Source organism: Hakea prostrata, chromosome 1 (genome assembly GCF_041222555.1).
Source record: "Hakea prostrata isolate BN-2017 chromosome 1, UWA_Hpros_2, whole genome shotgun sequence".
Lineage (NCBI taxonomy): Eukaryota > Viridiplantae > Streptophyta > Magnoliopsida > Proteales > Proteaceae > Hakea > Hakea prostrata.
Genome location: NC_142600.1, coordinates 39,447,829 through 39,473,830, shown reverse-complemented (window position 1 = coordinate 39,473,830; position 26,002 = coordinate 39,447,829). Strand labels below are relative to the sequence as shown.

Sequence of the window (26,002 nt, the reverse complement as noted above, 5' to 3'; positions counted from 1 at the left end):
AAGTTTAGCTCCAGCTTCAATAGGGGTATCAACTGCTTTACACCCCAACATTCCCACTTCTGATAATAGATCTAGGACATACTTTCTTTGGGATAGGAATATACCTTTATTTGATCGAGCCACCTCAATCCCTAAGAAATACTGTAACTTCCCCAAATCTTTAATTTCAAATTCTCTGCCAAGAAAGTCTTTCAACTTTTGAATTTCTTCACCATCATTCCCTGTGATGACAATATCGTCTACATAAACAATGAGAAGTGTGATGTTAGTACTTGACTTCTTGACAAATAGTGTATGATCAGCATTGCTTTGCTTGTACCCAATAGAAGTCATTGCCTTCAAAAGGCGTCCAAACCAACATCTAGGAGATTGTTTTAACCCATATATTGACCTCTTCAATCGACAGACTTTCCCTGCAGTATTGTCATCGGAAAAACCATGTGGGATTTCCATATAGACCTCTTCTGCTAACTCCCCATGTAAGAAGGCATTCTTTACGTCTAGTTGGTGCAAGTTCCAGTGTTCGTTCACAGCTACAGACAACAGAACTCTGACAGTATTTTAGTTTCGCAACAGGGGCAAAGGTCTTCTGATAATCAATCCCATAGGTCTAGGTAAACCCCTTTGCAACTCGTCTAGCTTTCAACTTGTTGCCTGATCCATCCATATTTTGTTTAACCACAAATACCCATTTGCAACCCACTGGTTTTTTTCCTGGAGGAAGTGTAACCAGCTCCCAAGTGTCATTTTTCTTTATTGCCTGCATTTCCTCTATCATAGCTGCCTTACATCTCTTATCAGCATAGGCTTCCTGCCAACTTTTAGGAACAGATACAGATGACAGAGAGGATATAAAAGCACGGTAGGAGTCAGACAAAGAGTTATAAGAAACATATTTAGCTATGGGATGTTGAGTACAAGATCTGACCCCTTTTCTAACAGCAATAGGAAGATCAAAAGAAGATACCTTAAGGGGAGCAATAGAATCTGATTCTGGAGCAGGAGACTGAAGTGGTAACGCATCACCTTTCTCCACCTGCTTTAGCCGGTTGTATTTCTTCCTCTGATAAGTATGTACCTCCTTATTCTGGTCAATCTGGTTTTGAAAGACCCCATCAGTGTGTCTCATAGGAGTGGTCTCCCCCTTGCTAGGTTCTTCACATGGTTCAGAAATCGAAGGGGGAGGATTAAAGTCTTCAGTTATACTAGCCAAAGTCTCCCCCTTAGTCAGGAAACTCTTCTGGGACTCTTAAGTTGTGTTGGTCTGTGATAGGAAGATCTAGAGCCGGAAAGAACACCTCTCCTCTAGGACTCTCCTCCGAGAGAGGTGTATAGTAAGGGCAAAACTCATGAAAAATTACATCCATGGATACAATGGTTTTCCTGGAGGGAGGATGATAACATTTGTATCATTTCTGAGTAGCAGAATACCCCAAAAATATGCAACGTAGGCCACGGGGAGCCAACTTACTCTGGTGGGCAGTGATTTTGGCATAGCACATGCATCCAAAAACCTTCGGGGGAACAACAAAAGAAGAGGCTCCCTGAAGAATCTCATTAGGACATTTAAAACCAAATATCCTACTGGGCATCCTATTCATAAGGTAAGAAGCAGTGAGTATAGCATCACTCCAGTACTGGTCAGGTACATTCATAGCAATCATAATGGAACGGGCTATCTCTAAGAGATGCTGATTCTTCCTTTCGGCCACCCCATTTTGGGCAGCCGTATCAACGCAACTGGTCTGATGTATTATGCCAGAGTCAGAGATATCTTTGAAATTCACCATCAATATACTCGGTGCCATTGTCACTGCGAAGGATCTTCACAGTGGCATTGAACTGAGTTTTAATCATATTATGAAAATCACGAAAACATCAGAAAACCTCATTTTTTTGTTTTAAAAGATAAATCCATGTAGAACGAGAGTGACAATCAATAAAAGTAACAAAGTACCTATGGCCAGTAATAGATACACGTCGGCAGGGACCCCACACATCAGTATGAATTACTATAAAAGGAATAGGTTTTCTATTCTGAAGAGAAGATAATAAGGAGAACAAGTCTGCTTTGCAAAAATGCAGACTTCGCAAAAAAAATTATCCTCATTATAAGAAGAAACCAAATCAAGAAATATTTTCTTAAGAGTTCCTAAAGGGGGTGACCTAGCCTACGGTGCCACTAATGAAGGTCTGATATTACCGAATGGACCGGATTAGAAGATGTAGTCAAAGCAGACGCAGATTCTCCAATTGGCTCAAGCAAATAAAGTCCATTGTCTTGTTTACCACGTCCAATCTCCTTCCCCGTGACCAAATCCTGGAATGCACAGTAAGATGGGAAAAAAGTCACTTTACAATTCAAGTCATGTGTAAGACTACTGATAGAGAGCAAGTTAGTAGAGAAAGAGGTAACATGTAAAACTTTAGACAAAGAAAGTGATGGAAAATGTTGAATGGTCCCTTTTCCAGCAATAGAAGAATATGAGCCATCAGCGATTCGAACTTTATCCTTTCCAAAAGTTGGAGAATATTGTAAGGAGGAGGATAAACCTATCATATGATCTGTGGCTCCTATATCAATGATCCAAGGAGTAGAAACTGAAGAAGCTTGAAAGCTTGTAAAAGTTTTACCTAAAGTAGCAAGGTAGGTGATGAGCACATTTATGTGTGAAATCTTAGGGCATAAAGCATGCATTTTATACACTTAGAGTGGAGTTACCTTGGGTTTTATGTTGTTTTTGTAGATTTTAGGACTTTTCAAGATTTAAGCAAATATTTGGAGTTTTGGGCTTGAATCAGGCTATTTTACACGTCAAGAAGTCCATTCAAATTCTCAAAATGCGAAAATGGGCCTGATCTGGAGCATGATGGGCTAGAGATGTGTGATTATGGGCCAACTCCGAAATATTGAAGAGATAAATAAGGCAAATTTGATCTACGGCTGAGATTTTAAATCAAATCTACAGAGATATTATTGAGAGAGTCCAGATGGAAAAGAGTCCTTGCATACCTAAATATCTTATTTCCTATCTTGGATTTAATTAAAGAAAGAAAAAGAGGAAAAAGAATTATATTCAAAAAGAAAAAGAGGAAAAATTCCGTTTTTGAATGCCTCTGTCCAGTTTCGATCAAACCCTTCATCGAACGGTCATCTGATGTCCGATCGTGCTGATTTTTGGAGGAAAGCTTCACGACTACTTAAACCTCAAATCCAACAGTGGAATTATGCATCTGACCTCTCTAAGTCGGCGCGATTAGTACGTCAAAACCCTAATTGGCTAAGTCAGATAGAAACCCTGAGTTTTATTCAAATTCAGCCGTGCTTCCTATCTCATGTAAACTCTATATAAGGAGAGCATACTCCATCAAAAGGGGGGATGTTCTAGAGCTTAGAAGAAGCATTCTTTCTTCTCTCTTCAGTTTATATAGGCTTTCTTTAGTTTTCTTTGCTTGCATTTGTGAGATTTAAATTTCTAGATTCAATGCTTAGGTTTAATTGTTTTTATGTAATGCAATTCAAGTTCAAGTTTCAAGTTTTTAGATTCGTTTTTCTCTGGGTCTACAATTGCAGATTTAGATCATTCTAGATCTAGATCTGGTTGTTAGGGTTGGTTGAGATTCGAATCATTTGTTCAATTCGCAAGTAAGTAACCTTTTTTATTAATCTTCTCTCCTCCCTCCATTCCCGCCTCTATCTACCCCTCCATATTCTTAATTTAGGATTCACTTTCAGCATTATTTATTGTTCTCCCTTCCCCTGGATCCTTGATCAGAGATGCCTACAGTCGTGCCTTTCTTTGGTTAAGGCTTCCTTTTCCTTTTATTGCTTTGTTTATTGCTTTGTTATTTACTGTCTGTTATTTACTTTCTGCCTATTCATTCATCATCTCGGACCACAAAACCGGAGCAAGCCTACAGTCGTGCCTCTGCTTATGGTGACGGGTGGTGTTGCATCTGCATTTTAGCTATGAACTAAATTTTACTGACTACTTTAACATACTAACTGGTTTTACTTTCTTTTCCTTTTTATTTTTATTGTTCGCCTTTTTTTTCCTGTCTTTTATTTATGCATTGATTGTGTTTAATTTATTTTTTCGTTTCAATTCGATTGCATTAGACGTATAGATTAGGATCGTTTAGTTTAGTTAATTAGTTAACAAAAATTGAATCATTCCACTCTCGCATTACTATTAAGAAGTTGAATTCTAAGTGGCATATCTCCTTGAGATCGACCCGTTAGCTACACGATATCGTGCGTTTGCGGTTACTTTTAAATTTCACAAACAGTAGGAGTTTGTATGGGGAGTAGAGGAAGCATCAATAGTTGTCATGTTGACAAAATTATATGCAATTCTTCAGTCTTCACCCTTTCGAAGTAACAGAAATATTGCAGAATGCAATAGCCAAACAACTCAACATTACAAATAGGTCCCTGAAACTATTTGAATTTACTAGGCCCCTGGAATTATCTAAATTTACAACTAAACCCCTAAAATTATGGGAATTTGCATGTAGGTCCCTGGGGAAAAAGTAAATTTACCAAAGAAGTCCCTCAACCATCGTATTCTGTTTCTTCCTTTTTTCTTTTTTTTCTGGGCAAATAGAACGGTAGCTAAGGTAGAAAAGAAACAAGGTATGATTCGATACAAGTTGGGGCTTGATTCGATACAAGTTAGGACTTGATTCAAGGTTCGAAAGAAAGAATCAGATGAAAAAATTTGACGGAGACGAAGAGTTTCAGAAGAAAAAAAAACCCAGAGAAAACTCACTGTGATTACGATCAATATTCTGCGATTTGGGTGTGATTAGACGATCGATATGCTGTGATTCAGACAAGCGATGGGCCAGAACTGTTTGTATTCTGCGATTCAGAGGCAAACTGTGTTGGCTGCGAGTATATTCTTGGAGCTGGAAGCAGCGATTGCGAAGCAAGAAACGACAACCAACAGCTTGTGAATCTGTTCTTGACGCAGGAAGCAGCAGCAGTAGTGCAGCAAAGCAGGAGCAGCTTTTTCTCTTCTGGTTTCCTCTTTTTTCTATTACTGTTCGTCCCTCAAGACGGTACTGAAAATAATTGCCGGCAGCGACAAGTTTAGTAACATGAGGTTTGCAATGCAGTAGCTACAGGCAGCGGTGGTGGTGGTTCTCTTCTTCTCTCCGTCAAACCCAATTGCAATGGTTTGCGATGGATTTGAAAGTTTGAAGAAAAGGAAGAAGAAAAAAAATCCTAATCGAACTTAGGCTCTGATGCCATGTTGAGAAAGTAGATTGTGGTAGAATGGCTTATTGATCCATGATCTCAAGCCCTCTATTTATAATTAAGTGGAAAGTAGACTATTGTTTGTGAAATTTAAAAGTAACCGCAAGCGCACGGTATCGTGTAGCTAACGGGTCGATCTCAAGGAGATATGCCACTTATAATTCAACTTCTTAATTGTAATGCGAGAGTGGAAAGATTCAATTTTTGTTAACTAATTAACTAAACTAAATGATCCTAATCTATACGTCTAATGCAATCAAATTGAAACGAAAAATAAATTAAACACAATCAATGCATAAATAAAAGACAGGAATTGAAATTGCGAACAATAAAAATAAAAAGGAAAAAAAAAAAAAAACCAGTTAGTATGTTAAAGCAGTCAGTAAAACTTAGTTCATAGATAAATGCAGATGCAACACCACTCGTCACCAGAAGCAGAGGCACGACTGTAGGCTTGCTCCGGTTATGTGGTCCGAGATGATTAATGAATAGGCAGAAACTAAATAACAGAAAGTAAATAACAAAGCAATAAACAAAGCAATAAAAGGGAAAGGAAGCCTTAACCAAAGAGAGGCACGACTGTAGGCATCTCTGATCAAGGATCCAGGGGAAGGGAGAATAATAAATAATGCTGAAAGTAAATCCTAAATTAAGAATATGGAGGGGTAGATAGAAGCGGGACTGGAGGGAGGAGAGAAGATTAATAAAAAAAATTACTTACTTGCGAATTGAACAAATGATTCGAATCTCAACCAACCCTAACAACCAGATCTAGATCTAGAATGATCTAAATCTGCAATTGCTAGACCCAGAGAAAAACGAATCTAAAAACTTGAAACTTGAAACTTGAATTGCATTACATAAAAATTAAACCTAAACATTGAATCTAGAAATTTAAAATCTCACAACTGCAAGCAAAGAAAACTAGAGAAAGCCTAAATAAACTGAAGAGAGAAGAAATAATGCTTCTACTAAGCTCTAAGACACGTTCTCCTTTGATGGAGTATGCTCATTTTTTATAGAGTTTACATGAGATATGAAGCACGGCAGAATTTGAATAAAACTCAGGGTTCATATCTGACTCAGCCAATTAGGGTTTTGACGTATTAATCGCGCCGACTTAGAGATATCAGATGCATAATTCCACCGTTGGATTTGAGGTTTAAGTAGTCGTGAAGCTCTCCTCCAAAAATCAGCACGATCGGGCATCGGATGACTATTCGATAAAGGGTTTGATCAAAACTGGACAGAGGCATTCAAAAACGGGATTTTTCCTCTTTTTCTTTCTGAATATAATTCTTTTTCCTCTTTTTCTTTCTTTAATTAAATCCAAGATATGAGATAAGATATTGAGGTATGCAAGGACTCTTTTCCATTTGGACTCTCTCAATAATATCTCTGTAGATTTGATTTAAAATCTCAGCCGTAGATCAAATTTGCCTTATTTATCTCTTCAATATTTCGGAGTTGGCCATAGTCACCACATCTCTAGCCCATCATGCTCCAAATCAGGCCCATTTTCGCATTTGAGAATTTAAATGGACTTTTTGACGTGTAAAATAGCATGATTCAAGCCCAAAACTCCAAATATTTGCTTAAATCTTGAAAAGTCCTAAAATTTGCAAAAACAACATAAAACCCAAGGTAACTCCACTCTAAGTGTATAAAATGCATGCTTTATACCATAAGATTTCACACATAAATGTGCTCATCAACTATTACAAGGAATAGAATTTTACATGAATGCAAACTCTAATTTAACTCCTATACAAACTCTTATTAGACTCCTAATAGAATCCAACAGGTACCTAACACATTCGCTTTGAAGAATCTCCTCAACATCAACTTTCACCCTCTCATCATCTGGCCGATCATGACTTAAGTTACAAACTAGATATTTTGCCTCCATTTTACTTAGTTGAGGAGTGTTGTAATTCTAAATAATACTCTTAAAATTGTCATTAGGATATTATTTTGTAATAATCCCACATTGGGAACTGTTCTTTTTGTATCTCATATTTTTATCATAAATAAAGACCAACTGTCCCTCTCTAACACAAGTCAAAAGTTGTTAAACAATTCAGCAAAGCCCCTCTACTAGTAGAGTCCAACTCTAATTTGAAGATGACTAATGCCTCTCATGAACCAAAGGACACATGTGAAGATGTAGAGCGTCTGAGTTTATAATTCCTCCAGAGTACCTTGAAGACAGCCCTCCTTGCCTATATGATTACATTCCTAGCTACAAGGAGCTGCCTGACTTATGTTATAGGCTGATGAAGGACATCCACAACATGAAAACGAGCCCCTCATTTTCCAAAATTCAAGGTCGAATTTTTTCTAAGGGGAGACTGATGTAGAACTCGACATATTAAAACCAGCCAGCTAGGACCAATTTAAACTAGCATTCGAGCTGGTCCAACTAGAAGGTCCCCTTGCTCCACAACTTTGACTAGTCCAGCTAGCCTATTACAATAGGACAAAACATGAAGAAGGGAGGACAGAACAGTGTCACAGCCCATTATTTGGCACATTCAAATTATTGCATAGATGATTTGCGGGGTCCAAGAAAATATCACACACAGATTTTATTCTTGGGAGGTTTAGGACCTCATTTGGCATATTGAGAATATTTCATAGAGGATTTGTGGGGCCCAAGATAAATATTACATGAAGACTGATTCTTGGGAGATCAAGGATCTTAGTTTAGTTTTTATTTTAGTTATTTATACATGTGGAAGAAATAAAGAGCCTGATAGTTTCCAACTTAATGAGTTCATAATTTTTTTCATAAGATTCTAGTGTCACTAGTTACTAAGTTTTTAGTTTCTATTCCTTGTAAAAACTTTAGCCAAACCATAAATAGGTCATTTTATTGCGATAGAATAAACACTTCTGGAGAAATTAATTTGCAGCCCAGTAGTAGCCTTAGTTATGGAGTAAAATCCACAACTAACAGCAGAGATAGCTATTGGTGAGAGATCCAGGGATGAGAGAGCCCATTCCTACCCCCTTTCCTCTATCTATCTATCTTCTTATCCTTTTCATGTTCTTTCATATGTATAAAAAAACAATAAAAAAAATTGCGCAAAAGTTCTAGTGATTATATTTTTTTTTCTTCATTATGGCATAGTTCCTGGTTGCAATCGATCTCCCGCTGGTTTGTCCAGTTCAAGGTCGACACTTGCATTAGGATCTGCATCAGCTACCACCCCAACACCATAAACCCGGATGATGTGAACAAGGTTGAGCCCCCTAATAATTGGGCCCAAAAGGCCCAATTCAATGCTGGCCGAATATCCAAGGGGAATTTTGGTCCTTTTTTCAGCCCTATTGGGCTCAAGAAGGGACTGGTTAGAACCCCCTTGATCCAAGGGTCATGGATCTATCTTTAGTTTTCTATTTAGGTTAGTATTTTGTGAGTTATGACATATTCGCAGTCTATGTGAGAGTGAGACTATGAGTTAAAGAGTCCAACTTCAAGGTGTCTTATATAAGGATCCAATTAGGGTTCCTTTAAGAGTCATTTTGTTATTAAGTAGTTGAGTCCTTTTTGTTATTGATTAGCTGAGTCCTTTCTAAAGGAATCCTTTGTGGATATTAGCTTGAGTCACAGTCAAATTGCTTAGGTTGTAAGGCTATAAAAGCCCCCCTCAAAAAAACAAATAATATATATATATATATAATATTTAATATTATTGGGTACGTTGAATTGAATAAAGAATCTGAATTTGAGAATTGGAGTCGTGGTCTTCTTGGGAGGGCCATGGTGGAATTTGAGAGTTTTCTACAGTTATTCTTCATCTTCTTCAAGCTTGCTGCAGTCCAAGAACTTTCAAAATTCTAGCAGCCTTCAAGCATCAAGCTTGGGGCAGTCCAAGAACTTTCAAAATTCTAGCAGCCTTCAAGTGTTCTTCCCCATCAAGTACGTACAAACAGCCCCTTCCCTACCCATAGCCACCCTCCCAACCCCTAAAACCATAACCCTAATGCCCTTATCACCCCTTTTCTATTTTTCTGGTAATTTTCTGCAATTTTTGGACTTTTTCCTAAACCTAAAACATCGGGCTTTAAGATCCCAATGGCCAGCTGATTCTCCTTATTAGATCCTGGATTCTGGGCTCACCTCTGTGAGGTTACATCAAGTAAAGCACATACTCAAGACCAGCAATCTATGCCAAGTACTTGAGCACTTGAGCTCTCCCAATCTATGGACCACCTTGTTAGGAAGGAATCTGTTTGGTTAAATACTCAGGTTTCTTTTCAAAGAAATTGTTCATACTGGATAAACTATAGATAACAGCAAAATCTAAGACTGAGATCCCCACCTCAATCCTCTATGTAGAACCACGCGAGCCTTCATAGCCTGTACAATCTGACATTAGATTACCACCAAAATAATTGTTTCTCCTTATATAAAGTCTAAAACTCTGAAGAACGCTATTCAGGCCTTCCTAAAATTATAATGTATTACTATCATCCAGTCCTACTTGGACTGCATAAGCAGTACTATTTAATGATCTCTCTCAATAAATAAGCACGGAAAATTCAAATTATTTTATGGACTTGCAACAATTCTTCAGCTAGACATTTGCTGTTGAAACAACGGTTGCAAAATAAGAAAAATGACTCGTCAGTATTTGCATGCTTCTTTAATAAATTTGTGTCACCAAGTTAGACATACAGATAAAGGATGATACCGGTAAAGTACAAAAGAAGAAATTAGGCACACTAATGACAGTATCATGGATATCAAATCCCAGAGCAGCTGTGATTAATTTCTAAAGCAAATCTCACCTGAGCACAGTAACCAAGTTTCATATCCATTCCCCAACCATGAACAAGATCATTCTGCATAAATTTAAACAAGTAAAACCACCATAAGGAAGCAACTCCTAAATGTACCATTGAACAATCTATAAGTTCAAAGAACATAGTATTAGTTCCCAGCTAGCGAAAACCATTCACTAAGGCTTGGGAAGAAAGCACACTGTCCAATAGAGACGGTTTTCAGAGAGTTATCCCCATGCTATAAATAATTTGATAAACGGATATAATAAAGTTGCGCAATGATAATAGGTGTACCTGGATGAGATGCCAAGCACAACGCCAAGCAGACCTTGAAAACACAGGGGCCATACCCTCCACAAAACTATAAGTTGAACACACAACAAATTATTATAGCCATATAGTAGAAACATGTAAGGAATAATTTTACAGCATAAGGACCACAAGATTCTAGATTGCTTCTTCAATAATTGAGCAATTTACATTGTTGCAGTGCTATGATCAAGTCATCAAACAATGAAAAAATGGTATGCATTTATATAATTATAAACCATGTATATGCTACAAGTGAAAAATAAAATAGTAAGCATGGGTAATACCATACCCAGTGCATGGTGGCTCATTGCTATCCTCTGAACACTTAACATTGCCACGAGTATCATAGACTCTTCTGCATAAAGTAAGCAGAGCATACTGGCATTATCATTCATGGCAGACAATGATTTTTATGGTAATTGTTCTTTAAGAGGAATTCCATCACCTATGGACAATCTTCGTTCTTGTTCGGATGGTAATTCTGTGATGTATGTCTGTTGAATTAGGGTCCAAAGCCGGCTGAGATATCTCTAATCCTTCTGATTTCATAATTTTCACGTATCTGGTAAGATAATTGCTTTATTAGAAGAATAAGACAACACATGAATGCAATAAAAGGCACTACTTTCCATCTAATTAGCAAATTGGATATCTCAAACCCATCGAGAGGACAACTTCACAAACACAATAAGAAGTCTAGCTATTTTTTGCTATATCCCACTTTTAATAAAAATAATCTTCACTAGAGCAGGTAGAACAGGATGAAGAAATTGATTACACAGTGTAACTCATTTATTTTCTGGATTAGACTAAGGAGATCAAACTGGATCCTGCATGAAAAAGACACAAAAATGGGAATAGGAGAAGATTTTGGAAGATACAGCAGAAAATCAGAATCATATCGTATTATTGTATTAGTATCTTCTAATCTAAGTAGATCATATTGTAATATTCTATTATAAGTATTTTTCTTATTGTATTTTTCTGTTCTAGGTAGGTTCTCATTTATTGTAATTTTCTATTCTAGGTAGATTTCTCATCTTCTAGGTAGGGTATTTTTTTCCTATTCTATAGATAGCAGTTGTATAGGATATTTTCCTATTCTGTAGAAAGCAGCTGCATATGTATTGATTGTAAAGTTCTAAATAAAACACAAAAGAATTCAAACACTTCAATTCCTATTTCATCATGGCATCAAAGCCGACCAATCTTGGGATTGCTATCCAGCTTCATTGCCTTTAATCTCTGGTGATTCTGCCACAGAGATTTTTTTTCCTTTGGCCTTGATCGCCATTTCTTATTCTGCTCTGTTCTGTTTTTCTTTTTTCTTTACCTGAAAAACAGATTTTTCTTTCTGCGTCTTGTCTATTGTTTTGGTGCATCTTTGGTTACTGTTTCACATCCTGTGTTAAGCACCTACAAAGAGTTTGTCAAAAACGGGAGAGGTTACTTCTTTGAAATACAATGTTTGGCCAGAATGGCTTATTGATCCATGATCTCAAGCCCTTTATTTATAATAAAGTGGAAAGTAGACTATTACAAGGAATAGAAGTTTACATGAATGCAAACTCTAATTTAACTCCTATACAAACTCTTATTAGACTCCTAATAGAATCCAACACTCCCCCTCAAGTTGAGGCATGGATATCACACATGTCCAACTTGACCAAAAAACTATAAAACATCTGTCCAGGTAAACATCTGCAATTTGATCTTCAAACTTATAGATTACGTCTGCCTTATAGACTTCCATTTGATTTGTCCTCATCTTTACTGCAACTTTATGTCTCCAAGGAAGAACGCCCAAGTAAAAACATAGAATCTTCAAATGTTGAGAAGACTAAATTTCTGCACAAATCTGAGGGAAAATATATTTTTTGGGTAACAATAGCTAGGGTAAAACAGCCAAAGTGAAAGTTTTGATTTGTAGCAATGTTAGATCTTTAAAGGGAAAGTTTGCCAAGGGGCAATCTCCAAAGGTAGGGGAAAATTTGTCAAGATAAGTGACAATCTCCAAAGGTAATAGAGATCAAGTTCTGCAAAGGTCAAATGACAAGTCTTTTGCAAGGTTAGATCTCTGAAGGGAAGATGTCAAGTTAAGGGGCAAATCTCCAGGGTTAACAGAGATCAAGTTCTGCATAGTCAAAAAGATAGATCTATAGCAATGTTAGATCTCCAAAGTGGAAGATTGCGAAGGTAAGGGACAAACTTTCAAAGGAGTAGAAGATTGCGAAGGTAAGGGACAAACTTTCAAAGGTAACAAAGATCAAATTCTGCATAAGGAAGTCTACATGAAAGGCTTTGAATTGTAGACATCTTCAATCTCCCCCTCACGTGTAGCGTTACACGTGGGAAGATAATAACAAAGGAAATTCCAATGGGGAAACTTGGAAAGGAAGAAATTGTAATGGTAAGATAAAAGTATCAGGAAAACAAATCTAGAGAAAATGACAAAATTTGAAAGGGGGCTGACCAAGCCTACGGTGCCACTAATGAAGGTCTGATATTACCGAATGGACCGGATTAGAAGATGTAGTCAAAGCATAAGTAGATCCTCCAATCGGCTCGAGCAAATAAAGTCCATTTACCACGACCAATCTCCTTCCCCAGATCCTGAAGTAGCTAGGTAGGAGTTGGTAGGGGTAGTAGAGGAAGCAGTGGTCGAGGCTGTACCGGCAGAGAAGACCGCATAATACGTTGCAGAGTAGCGAACTCCTCCCCGCGAAAAACCAACGTCTGCAGAGGGTGTGGTGGAAACCGTATCGTAAAGATTAGCCTTTTGTTTTCCCTGTCTTTGTGCTCGTTTTTGCTCAAAATCAGCAGGCTTCCCATGCAGTTTCCAACAATTTTCCTTGGTATGATATGGTTTGTGACGGTGCTCACACTTGACAATCTCCTTAGCCGGATCAGATTTAGTGCGAACAGACTGTAAAGCTGATTTCTCCATAATAGGAGTATGAAGCATGACTAATCGACGACTTTCCTCACACTGAACAAGAGCATAAGACTGTTCAAGTGTAGGAAAGGGAGAATGACTTAAGACTTGTACTCTGATCTAATCGTACTCCACGTTCAAACCTGCCAAGAAGTCATATACTCGAATCTTATCAATGTACTTCTTATATGTCACCACATCATCTGGATTAGTGGGGTGATAATCCCCATAATGATCCAACTCTTGCCAAAGAGATCGCAACTCAAAGATAATAGTGGGCCACGCTTAGTTCCTTTTGGGTAGTCTCATGAAGCTTCTTTCGTAGCTCATAAACCCGTGCATCATTCCCCAACCGTCCATATGTTTCAAAGTAGTAGCCTTCCGATTTGGGCTGCAGTATCAAGTAATAGGTAACCCCGGGCAATATTCGGATGCATGGAATTCAAAAGGAATAACATAATAAGAGAGTCGTTTGATATCCATTTATCCTGTAAAACACCTGCGGTAGTGGGTTTGATAGTAGTGCCCGTAATGTATCCAACTAGTCCTCTTCCAAAGAATAGTCGTAAAGCAGATCGAGACCAGATCAAGTAATTTGTGCCGTCAAATCTTACCGAAAGAGAATGAAAAGTGGAAAAATATTCGGATCCAAAGGGGGAGCAAGAGTATCATCAATAGTTGTCATGTTGACAAAATTATCTGCAGTTCTTCAGTTTTCACCCTTTCAAAGTAACTGAAATGTCGCAGAATGCAATAGCCAAACAACCCAAACAGATCTACCTCCTTTTTTTTTTCTTTTTTTTTCAGTAATGACAAATATGTCCTTGAAAAAACGGAATTTGCAAATAAATCTCAGAACTTATACAAGTTTACATATAAGTCCCTGTAAAGCAAATTTACCAAAATAACTCAAAACTTGAATTCAAAACTTAAATTCAAAAATTGAATTCAAAAACTTGAATTCCCCTGTAAAGCAAATTTACCAAAATAACCCTCAAAACTTGAATTCAAAACTTAAATTCAAAAATTGAATTCAAAAACTTGAATTCAAAAATCAAATTCAAACCCATAACAGATTCGTTATGGTCTTTCACAGGCTTAAGGAGAACAGCCCCAGTCAAAGAACCTTAATAGCAAAACCCCAATCGAAGGTTTCAGATGACTAACCAAGCTTCAGAATCGCAGGCTTCAGATGAAGAATCGGACGAGAAAAAATTGCAGGAGCTGAAGCCGAAGTTGTTGCGTAGCAAATGGAAAGTTGCTGATTTCTTCTTCTCTTCTTCTCTTCTTCTTTCCTCTGTTTTCTGTTCTTATTCATTGAATAGAGACGGAACAAAATCGTCTTCTTCTTTCTTTTTTTCTTTTTTTCTTTTTTTCTGTTTCAGTTGGCGACCAAGATGATACTGAAAAACTGCCTAGAACTGAAGATTGGCGATGGGTTTGAAAAAAAATCAGAAGAAGAAGAAGGTAGGTCGCTTCCCAAATCGAATTTAGGCCTGATGCCATGTTGAAATACAATGTTTGGCAGAATGGCTTATTGATCCATGATCTCAAGCCCTTTATTTATAATAAAGTGGAAAGTAGACTATTACAAGGAATAGAAGTTTACATGAATGCAAACTCTAATTTAACTCCTATACAAACTCTTATTAGACTCCTAATAGAATCCAACAACTTCCAATACTGCATTTGATCAGACAATCAAAAATCTGCAGAATGGAGAATTGCAGAATTTTCAATCAGCCTATAGGCTCAATGAGAAAAATTATTTAAATCAGTCTCAACTCATTCAGATCATTCTAAAGGGCAAAGGAAGCTAAGCCACTTGATTGGAAACAGATCGAAACCAGGAGATCCAAAATATGAAGCATGGGAAGAAGAAGATTCTATTATTATGGCATGGATGCAGAATTCTATGATTCCAGAAATCAGCAATACATGCATGTTCTTGGCCACTGACAAAGACATCTGGGAGGGTATCCAACAAACATAATCTTAGGCGGCAGATGCGGCCCAAGTCTATGAGGTCAAGGTTAAAACAATAGCAGCCAAACAGAGAAATAAGACAGTTACAAAATATGCCAACCAGCTGAATGCATTGTGGCAAGAATTAGATCATTACCGAATCATCAAGACAAAGTGCTTTGAGGACACTGCAGTAATAAAGCAGTATATTGAGCAGAATAGAGTTTATGATTGGTAGGATTAAATCCTAAGTTTGACCAGATAAGGGTTCAAATTCTCAGAAAACCAGATGTGTCATGTCTCAATGTAGTTTTGAGCACTGGTTCGAGGGGAACATAGCAGAAGAGGACTGATGTTAGAGCCTCCAAGTATTGATAGTTCAGCAATGGTATCTCATGGAGGACAACATTCTACTCCCACGACAAATAGGGCATTTGCTGCTCAAATGGAAAAACTGGGCGGTCCAAACATCAAAACAGAGACAACCTATGATGTACCTACTACAAGAAAGCTCGTCACACACGGGAGAGATGCTGGAAACTTCATGGTACACCTCCTAGCCAAGGGTGGGGGTACAAAGGAGAGCCATCTGAAAATAATGGTCAAGCACATGTTACATCTGCAGAGCAACCTACAGCCACAAATAAAGAGGTCTCCAGCTTAATTAGGAGGATATTGAGCATGTGAAAACTCTTTTGAGCAGCCTTAACAAAAAACCAGGTACCTGTTCTTTGGTATATTTAAGTGAGTTTCCACCTTCTATTGAATTAAATGTCCCTGGTAATTTTCTTCCAAGCCCCAGGATCATAGATTCAAGTGCAATTGACCACATGACACACTCAACAAATATCTTCACCACATATTCACCCTGTCCAAGTAGTAGGAAGATAGCTACTGCTGATGGCTCATTAACCATTATGGCTGGAACTAGCAATATTGAGCTCTAACTCATCCCTAACCTTGAAAAATATCTTACATGTTCCTAGACTATCTGCAAACCTCCTGTGAAAAAACTCATGAAAGATTTACAGTGTAATGTAGTCTCTCACCATAGTCATCATGTATTTTAGGACAAGGATTTGGGGAGGACGATTGGACATGCTAGAGAAAGGGATGGACTCTACTACCTTGAGGCACCAAGACAATCACATGCTACTAATGGCAGTCTTTCTCAAACCAAAAAAGAAAAAATCAAGCTTTTACCATCGCAGACTTGGACATCCTTCCTTTAGGGTAATCAATCTTTTGTTTCCTTCTTTGTTTCAAGGCATACGTGTTAATGAGTTTCACTGTAATGCATGTGAGCTTGCTAAACACAAGCGTGTACTATTTCCTTTAAGCAATAAAAGAAGTTCCACTCCCCTTTATCTCATTCATAGTGATATTTGGGGTCCTTCAAGAGTTCCTAATGTGTCTAGGGCTAGGTGGTTCGTGTCATTCATTGATGATTGCACTTGTGTCTCATGGATTTTTCTACTTAAAAACGACAACATTAGTCTAGTCTTCCCAATTTCCATTCCATGGTTAAAAACCAATTTGGAGTTAGTATAAAAAGATTTAGATCTAATAATGCTAGAGACTATTTCAATCAAATTCTAACTCCATTCTTTCAAAGGGAGGGAATTATACATGAGTCATGCGTTGATACCCCACAACAAAAACGGGGTATCCGAACGGAAAAATGGCCACTTTCTTGATGTAACTAGAGTCTTCCTGTTCAAGTAAATGTGCCTAAGTCATTTTGGGGGGAAGCAATCCTCACAACAACTCATTTCATAAATAGGCTGCCTTCGAGAGTCTTAGGATTCAAAAGTCCCATGGATGTCCTTTCCCAATTCTACCCAAACTTACAAACAACAAGTAACCCTGTTCCTCGAGTTTTCGGGTGTGCCTCATTTGTTCATATTCATGGACCACATTGGGGTAAATTAGATCCTAGAGCACTCAAATGTTTATTCGTAGGACATTCCTCCACTCAACAAGGCTATAAGTGGTATCACCCTCCTTCAAAAAGGTTTTATGTTTCAATTGATATCACTTTTCATGAGCGTAAGTCTTATTTTTCCACACCTCATCTTCAAGGGGAGAATTCAATAATGGAAGATAAGGAAGGGAATTTCTTACTTGACTTAGAGTTCACTCCCATGTCACCTGTGTCAAATTGTGAACAACATGAACCTATGTCAAACTCTGAATGGAAGAGCCTGTTTCTGATCTTAAGCATGTGAGATTTGGCAAAGGAAAAGTGTTCTCAGGGAAGAAATCTTGTCCATAATCAATGCAAGTTCAAGACTCCAACCCCAAATTTTGGAAATGAGGTACAAATGACTAATCCTTACTACAAACCGAATTTGTTGTGCCCATAGATAGTAATAATCTAAACCTTCCTATTGCCATCAGGAAAGGAACTAGAGAATGCACAAAGAAACCCATATACCCACTTGCCCAATTCTTGTCCTTCAAACAGTTCTCCCCATCTCATAGGGCCTTCCTTGTAAGTTTAAACACCATTGCCATTCCTAACACCTTATCAGAGGCATTTTCCAAAAAGAAGTGGAAGCAAGCTATGAACGTGGAGATGGAAGCATTAGAAAGCAATGGAACCTGAGAACTTGTGAGGTCACCAGAAGGGAAGAAACCAATGGGGTGCAAATGGGTTTATACATTGAAGTATGGAGCAGATGAATCTTTAGAAAGGTACAAAGCAATGTTGGTCACCAAGGGCTACATCCAAACTTACAAGATTGACTACCTAGAAACATTTGCTCTAGTTGCCAAAATGAATACTGTTAGAATGTCGCTATCCTTGGCAGCACATTATGGTTGGGACTCGAAACAGTTTGATGTTAAAAATGCATTCTTGCATAGTGAACTAGAAGAAGAAATTTACATGGAGGTTCCACCGGGTTATGAGAAGGATTTAGCTACTAATATTGTATGCAAGTTAAAAAAAGGCCTTATATGGACTCAAACAGTCACCACAAGCATGGTTAGGGACATTTACAAGAGTCATGATTAGTATGGGTTACAAGCAAAGTTAAGGAGACCATACATTGTTCATCAAGCACTCATCGTCAAGGGGAGTCACGGCACTACTTGTGTATGTTGATGATATAATAGTGACAAGAAATGAAGAAAAAGATAAACAAAATTTAATTCAATGTTTGGCTAAGGAATTTGATATCAAGGCTTTAGGAAGATTAAAATACTTCCTTGGCATTGAAGTTGCTCACTCTCAATAATGCTTTTTCATCTCTCAACAAAAGTATGCCATTGATCTCCTTGAAGAAACAGGAATGGCCACATGTAAACCAGCAAGCACTCCAATAGATCCCAACAATAAATTTGGGAATGTAGAAGAAGATGCTCGTGGACCAAAAGATGTATCAAAGACTAATAGGAAGACTAATCTACTTGTCTCATACAAGACCAGACATGGCATATGTAGTTAGTGCAATCAGCCAATTCATGCATAGTACAAAGGAATGCAGTTCACCATGTGCTACAGTATTTAAAAGCGACACCAGAGAGAGGCATTTTATTTAGAAGGAACGAAGGAATGATACTAGCAGCATGCGTTGATGTTAATTGGGCAAGGTCAGTGATAGAAAGAAGGCCAACCACAAGATATTGCACCTTTTTTTTGTGGCAATCTTGTTACATGGAGAAGTAGAATGTTGTGGCCCGGTCAACTGCAGAGGCCGAGTTCCGTGCAATGGCTAAAGAAATGTGTGAATTACTTTGGTTATGAATTATCTTAGAAGACCTAAAGGTTGAATAGGATGGACCAATGAGACTATACTGTGACAAAAAATCAACAATCAATATAGCACACAACCCTATTCAACATGACCACAAAGCACATTGAGATTGATAGACAGCTCATCAAAGGGAAGCTGGACAGCAGGCTGATTGTATGCCATTTGTACCAACACATGGTCAACTAAAGGACTGAGTAGCTCAGCATTTCAGAATTGCATATTCAGGCTGGGAATGGAGAATGCTATTCACCACCTTGAGGGGGAGTGGAAAATCTTAGAATCGTATCATAATATTCTATTAGTATCTTCTAATCTACGTAGATCATATTGTAATATTCTATTATAGGTATTTTTCTTATTGGATTTTTTGTTCTAGGTAGGTTTCTCATTTATTGTAATCTTCTATTCTAGGTAGATTTCTAATCTTCTAGGTAGGATATTTTTTCCTATTCTATAGATAGCAGTTGTTTAGGATATTTTCCTATTCTGTAAATAGCAGCTATATAGGATATTTTTCTATTCTATAGATAGCAACTGTATAGCTTATCTTCCTATTTTGTAAGTAGCAGTTGTGCATATATTGATTGTAAAGCTCTAAATAAAACTGAGAAGAATTCAAACACTTCAATTCCTATTTCGTCAGATACATATCCACCTAATATGAAAAAGAAATGTAGTAGCTAGTTAAACAATAAATGAAAAAGGGCAAATTAACCTTGAGGTTCCTTGGGTTTATGATGGTATCTACAGCAGGGTTCCTGATGTTCCATATGCTATGTTTGAGTTGCACTAAAAAGCTAATGGCTTTCACCCAACCTAATTGCTGATGAAACTTTAGCAAACTACACTTTAATCAGGCTGAGTTGTTGTCCACCAAAGGCATCATAGTTCGAAATCTAAGTCAAAAACACTAATGTGCGGTGAATTATGTCAGTGTCAACATATGTCAAAACAAAACCTTAGTAGACCTTGCAGCTGCAGGAATGACCAAGTTTCAACCTAAGTTTTGGTTTAGGTGTCATCCTATATCATTTCAGCACAAAACCAAACTCTCAATCGAAGTAGGTTGAAAAGAACTGATGTAAGTATGTAATATGAAGGAGGGACTTGGAAAAAAATCCTTCTATTTTTGGCCAAATCACTACAAATCTTTGTGGAACAACATCTTGAAGACTACTACAATATAATTCCAAGATTTGACTCTCACGGTCATCAGAATTTTCTTCTGAAAATAATACATTTGACTCAGTCCATTGACTCTTGAGAATTGAGACATGGTTCAGGTCACTCGACTTGGCCCTGTTTCATGCATCAGGAGCCAACTGTCAACGTATTGACTCTAATCTAGGTGCCTAAGAGCCAATTCAATTCAACCAAGTCAACAAGCCATGTGGCCACAAAAGCACCCTCACCCAAAGCTCCGTTTTTAGCACCTGATTTCCCCAGTTGCTTTTATACCCTTCCAATCACCAAATCTAGCAAAAGCCAATCCAATTTTAGCCTTCACCTACTTCAAACCCAGAAATGGGTAGCAGGGGTGGGTAAAGGCTTGAAAAGAAGACCAGTGCAGAAGTCAGTCTACCGATCTCACATCTTCTTTGGAGATTATCCCAGGAGTCCAACGTTAGCATAGCTTAGACATAAGTCAGATTTTTCAGCTGCAACACTGGATTTAACATATACATACAAAGAAGGCAAGCTTATGTCCCAAAATGCAGGACTCCCACCAGGAAAGAAAAGGCCGCCCGAATATTACAAGGTTCCCCACTCTGATGTTTTTCAAACCATCCCAACTACAATGACCCCTTGAATAAGCATCAAAGTCTCTCTCTCTCTCACCTTGCTTTCTTTCCTAATGATTTCTCAAATATTTCTTCTATGCACTTCATTCATGATCTGACAGACCACTCTTGGCCTTTGGATTTTCACTGTAGTGAGAAGTCGCAGTTCACCTCTATAAGGAGAAGCAACTGACGGAAGAGAGAGATAGAGAATGGAATAGGGATGAGAGAATCCATATGAGAGCATAATTGATCTTTCTCCCCTTCAGGTTGCAAGTCATATATGTAAACCCCCATGAGTCTGCAACATGAAATTACTTCCATCATAACCCCCATTAGGCCACAAGAGGGGATTTTATGATCGACAATTCTCCCCTTTCAATTACAAGTTACACATGTAAAATGAAACCCTTACATACAAATGTTAACTCATGATACCACACCACAAGAATTACCTCTACCATACCCCCCCCCCGAGGCCCCAAGAGGTGATTTCAGTATACAACAGGTGTTTTTCCCGTATCTAAGAATTCAGTATACGGCTTCCAGTGACCAGTTCTTGGAGTATGCATAAAGTGACATACTATTTCAATGGTTTATGCTATATCTAGAAAAAAAGAAATATAAATCAACCTTCCTAAAAGTCTCGGCTACATCCCTGCATCAATCGAAGGTTGGCGACTGACTTAACTTGGTTTTTGCGGATCAGTAGGAGAGTTTGCAGGTTTACACCCCAACATTCCCTGTCTTCTTTGACATATGTGAACTTCCTTCCTTTATCATAACACTTCAACTCCCAAGAAATATTTTAGGCACCAGATACTCCAATTCAAGGGCTAAATAGGTCTTGTGCCTATATATTTCCGCTTGGTCATTTTTGGATATTACAATGTCATCCACATTAAAGATAGAGCTATAGCTCTACCATTACCATACCTTATGCTGAAATACTTCAGCAAGTTTGAGTGTACTGACTGACCTCACATTAACAGCAGCAATCAAATGTGCTTGGAAAAGGACTCCAAAGCAACTCTCAAGGTCCTAAGTCCTAACCTCACCTCCAAACCATGATGAATTAGAGAGAAAATGACAAATGATATTGAACCAAAAGTTATCTCAACTTCTTGTTCATTTTTCAGCCTTAAAGCTGCAGACTCCACTAACAGCTGCTCTGGTTGAAATACGTAAACCTTGATCATATCTTCTACATGGTGTAGCCTCTGTTAAAACATAGAAGTTGGGATCATCTTTTACTCTTTGGTTCCAAAGCAAGAAGCAGATAAGCTAAGATTAGTATGGAGGTGAGACAATTTTGATTGGCACCAATTAACCCGCAAAATCAGGTAACCCAGAAACTAGGACAGAAGTTAGTAACTTAAGGTTAGTAACTTAAGGTCTGAAACAAACCTGCAGCTGATTAGCTCCAAAACTTGGACCAAATGGAGGTAAGACAATTTTGATGGCTAGAACTTCAGTTATGAAGGTGGACTGAAATTATAAATTTTATGGGTATTGAATGAACAAGGTGACAGACGGATGGAAGGGAATAGAAGGCCATACACCCAACAGGGTCTGTGAGATGAAGGGGTTAAGAAGAAGGTTTAACCAGTCAAATATCAAGTACTAACCTGATTTAAATGAGAGGTCCAGCGGCAAACTGTAACACAGCAGAGCCAACTGACCAACTAAAACACAGCAGTTTGAATAGAAGATATTCTCAGTTGATGGCCTCAGCAGCAGCAGCGCTTGAGCAGTAAAAGCAGATTAGAACAAGAGAAAAGGCAGCAAGGACAGGGAGACCCAGTCCTCTTTAGCAACATTCCCTAGACCTAGATGTTTATCCCTCACAGCAAGGCCCTAGCTCTTATTGTCACTTGTTAAGATTCGTGTAAGTTTGGATACAGCTGCAGACTAAATTGGATCACTGCAATCTGGAGTTTCCTTTTGGGGATTTCTCTAATTGCATGGACCATACTCAGATAGGTCCACAACTTACCTGATTGGATATTTTGAGCCAATTTTTAAAGCTTAACGCATGCAAGCTCTCTCCTTTTGTTCTTCAGTCTTCCTCTATGCTTCTTCTTCTTTCTGAGTTTCCTTTCAGTCCCTAGGCTGATTACAGGTGCTGAAATTTTAACATCACCCAAAAAAACCCTCAAAGCTTTGAGGGTCTTTTTTGGTTTTTTTTTTTTTTTTTTTGGGGGGGGGGGGGGGGGGGTGGTGAGGAGATTTTGGTTTTCTGAACACAGCCTTGCATATTTATAGAGCCATTTACATGCTCTCCAAGTTATGTAGAATATAGAATCTACTAGACTAATTAAGTCAGCCACATGCATGAATACAAAAATATAGACCAATTTTGCTGAGAATAATATTGGTCCTCAGCTCTAAAACTCAAACTTAGCAGCAAGTGCAAGACTCAATAAAAATATAAACAAATGAATCCCTAACTCCCCCACATAGACAGAATTGACCTCTAAAAATCTTCACATGATCCGGTCTTGGGCTCCACAAGATCTTCTAGTATCATTCACACAAAGTAAAAATAACAGCTGCAGTAATGTTCACATTAAATGTTCAGATTAACAGCATTTTGCCTCTTTGGCCCTTCTAGAAGACCATCGGGCTGATTTAACCTGGACCAATCGAAACTAATTCGCTCTGCCCAGGTTCTACATCAACAAGGCTGTGCCGGTCGACTCTCAAACAGTCATCTGCTATCATAGGTAAATTGATGGGAGAAAAGGACAACCAGAAAGAAGAGAAAGGGGGGGGGGAGAGAGAGAGAGAGGAGAAGAAGAGAGGAAAAGGATGATCCCTGGAGAAATGTGATAGGGAGAGTTGGTATTTCTCCTCTTTAAAATACTAGCTATAATATACTATACATGTAAAAGTACATAATGCCATTGTACAGAAGCGGGCATGGTACATGAAAAAAAAATCATGACTTAATATTTAGTAAATTATTTAGTGCTTTTACTTTCCAAGTTTCTAAACCATTGGGAGAAGAAAAGAGTATAGAAAGGAGGAAGGTCTTTGAAAGGGGGAAGTAGGTACTTTAAAAATATATAAAGGTCGTGTGGATTGATTAGCTGAATTACTTAAGTAACACCATTTGTTATGAGCTACCCCAAAAATAATATATGAGTTGTTAGGAAGCCTAGTTATAAAGAATTTCGGTTATGGAAAACCTCAGTTATGGAAGCATTATACTTGAATTTGAACTGATAGGAGAAGTTCTCAAACTGAATACATTATAGGTTAAATAATTATAACTGAATCACTTTAATCAAGAAATATGTTCAATAATGGAATGTTCACAAACAAATCATGAATATTACTACCCCCAGGATCTAGCCAGACCTAAAAGTCCAGTGTCCATATCACAAGAAAAGCCTTAATACTCAGTTCATTTAGAAACTTAAGGCTAAGAAAAAGTCACATGAACGAACAATAATATGTACCTTCCAGGGTGAAAATTTTGTACTCCCAAGTCTTCATCCCAAAGAAATATGTAATCATAAATGGAGACAACATCTGGATGTAGAAAACGCTTAGCAAACCACCTGGATATAAAAAGGAAAAGAAAGCCATGGGTAATAAGATCATTACTGTTGTAAGAGAATCAGGGTGGCAACAACATAGAGCATTACAGCCATATCACTGCTCCCCCTTAACCCATTGTCAGATGCTAGAGATGCAACCTCGCATTTTATTGATTTGTTTGGAAATTTTTCATTGGCAGAAAATTCATTTGACTGTATGATCATAACCAACAATCAATTGCCAATGCTTAAGTGACCATCTTAACTTTTCAGGATAGTAAGCCAATAAGGTAGCATTAGTTTTCATATTTCATCTGCCAGTCAGAATTAGAGAACAAAAATGAAATTACACTCTGATTTCTATTGGTTGCGCAGTTTAACTTTTAGAGGATCAAACAGGGGGTGCATGGCTGGGACAGGGTAGAGAACCCATATTGAGCTGCCATATTTCAAATTAGAGCCAGATATTCCTCCTCCTGCCAAGATAGTGTACCATTCGCAGCACTAGGTAATAATTCTGGATTTTGTCTCAAAATAGAACTGCTATTCATCACTACCCTAAAACATGTCATACTCAGCAACAGCGCATCAAGCCAATGTCTACTTTAAGCCTAGAGAAACTAACAAGCTTAAGAGTCTATGGGCAATGGCAACCTAGACAAGGTAACTAAGGATTCCCAAGGCTCCATGCCACCGCATAATGTAGTATTGTATTTGATTGATCAAAACAGTAGCCAAATAGGACCTTTCACAGGGAATCAAGTTCAGATTTGATAGACTTAAGATGAAACAGAATTTAAATGTGAAAGAGGGCTAAAACTAGAGTGGTATTATAAAGATAATAGCATAACAATACAAGCTGAATAAATCTTCAAAACAGGGACAGAACAATGATGAAGAAATTGAAGGGACAACATAAGAGAATTGAGAATAACAATGTAACACCCGGGCTTCACACCACAAGGTGGAGCAACTGGATCGAACACCAACCTACCTTGATCAAACACAAAGATTCTCCATAGAGATGGAATGCTAACAAAGCAATTTAATTTAATTTCAATTGATAAATTCTCTTCACCTCTTACATAAGTCTCTTGATATAGCATTCTAAAGAGACATAAACAGTAATGGTAATATCCAACCACTAACTAACACCACCTACCTATTAATAACTCAACTACTACCTGACTCTTGACAAGGAGAACTCCTTTGACAATGAGTTATTTTATTTTCAAAGCATAGCCCCTTTTATTGACTTTTCAAGAACTAGACTTCGGCTTATGTCTAAAGCATAGAAATCAAAATATATAGGCTAACTTTAACCGACTAAAACAGTCCTAGCCCATGAAAGCCATGGGCTGATTCAGGTGATATCTTTAGGCCTTTAATGGGCCTAACCCAATGGGCTTTTTCTTTCTTAATTATGTTTTTAATCCGGCATCACCGCAGCCATTAGCCAAGTCAATGTGTGTTTTAGCTCTTCTCTGCAAAATGGAACTTGAAATAGAAACAATGGAGCAGACTAACCATTTTGTTTGGTGTAGAGCAGCTACATGAATGACCTTGCTGCTCCATGCCAGATCCCGCCAACCATCAACATTACCATCATAGTGAAACAGTATAACAGTAAAATTTTCTGCAAGGAACTG

General features: G+C 37.9%; 1 protein-coding gene across 4 annotated transcripts in view; it reads right to left on the bottom strand.

Annotated features, from left to right (window-relative positions):
* Positions 1-26,002, bottom strand: part of LOC149028927 (uncharacterized) — an 84,459-nt gene that overhangs the window by 34,844 nt on the left and 23,613 nt on the right. For 3 of the 4 annotated variants that reach the window (XM_089139439.1, XM_089139465.1, XM_089139449.1), the window contains exons 7-13: positions 25,881-25,999; positions 24,273-24,374; positions 10,812-10,928; positions 10,656-10,721; positions 10,349-10,415; positions 10,061-10,114; positions 2,204-2,320 (exon numbers count right to left, since the gene is read on the bottom strand). In XM_089139439.1, coding sequence (XP_088995565.1) covers positions 2,204-2,320; positions 10,061-10,114; positions 10,349-10,415; positions 10,656-10,721; positions 10,812-10,928; positions 24,273-24,374; positions 25,881-25,999 — 642 coding nt within the window. The remainder of the gene's footprint in view (positions 1-2,203; positions 2,321-10,060; positions 10,115-10,348; positions 10,416-10,655; positions 10,722-10,811; positions 10,929-24,272; positions 24,375-25,880; positions 26,000-26,002) is intronic. The other variant, XM_089139457.1, reaches the window with a different exon arrangement.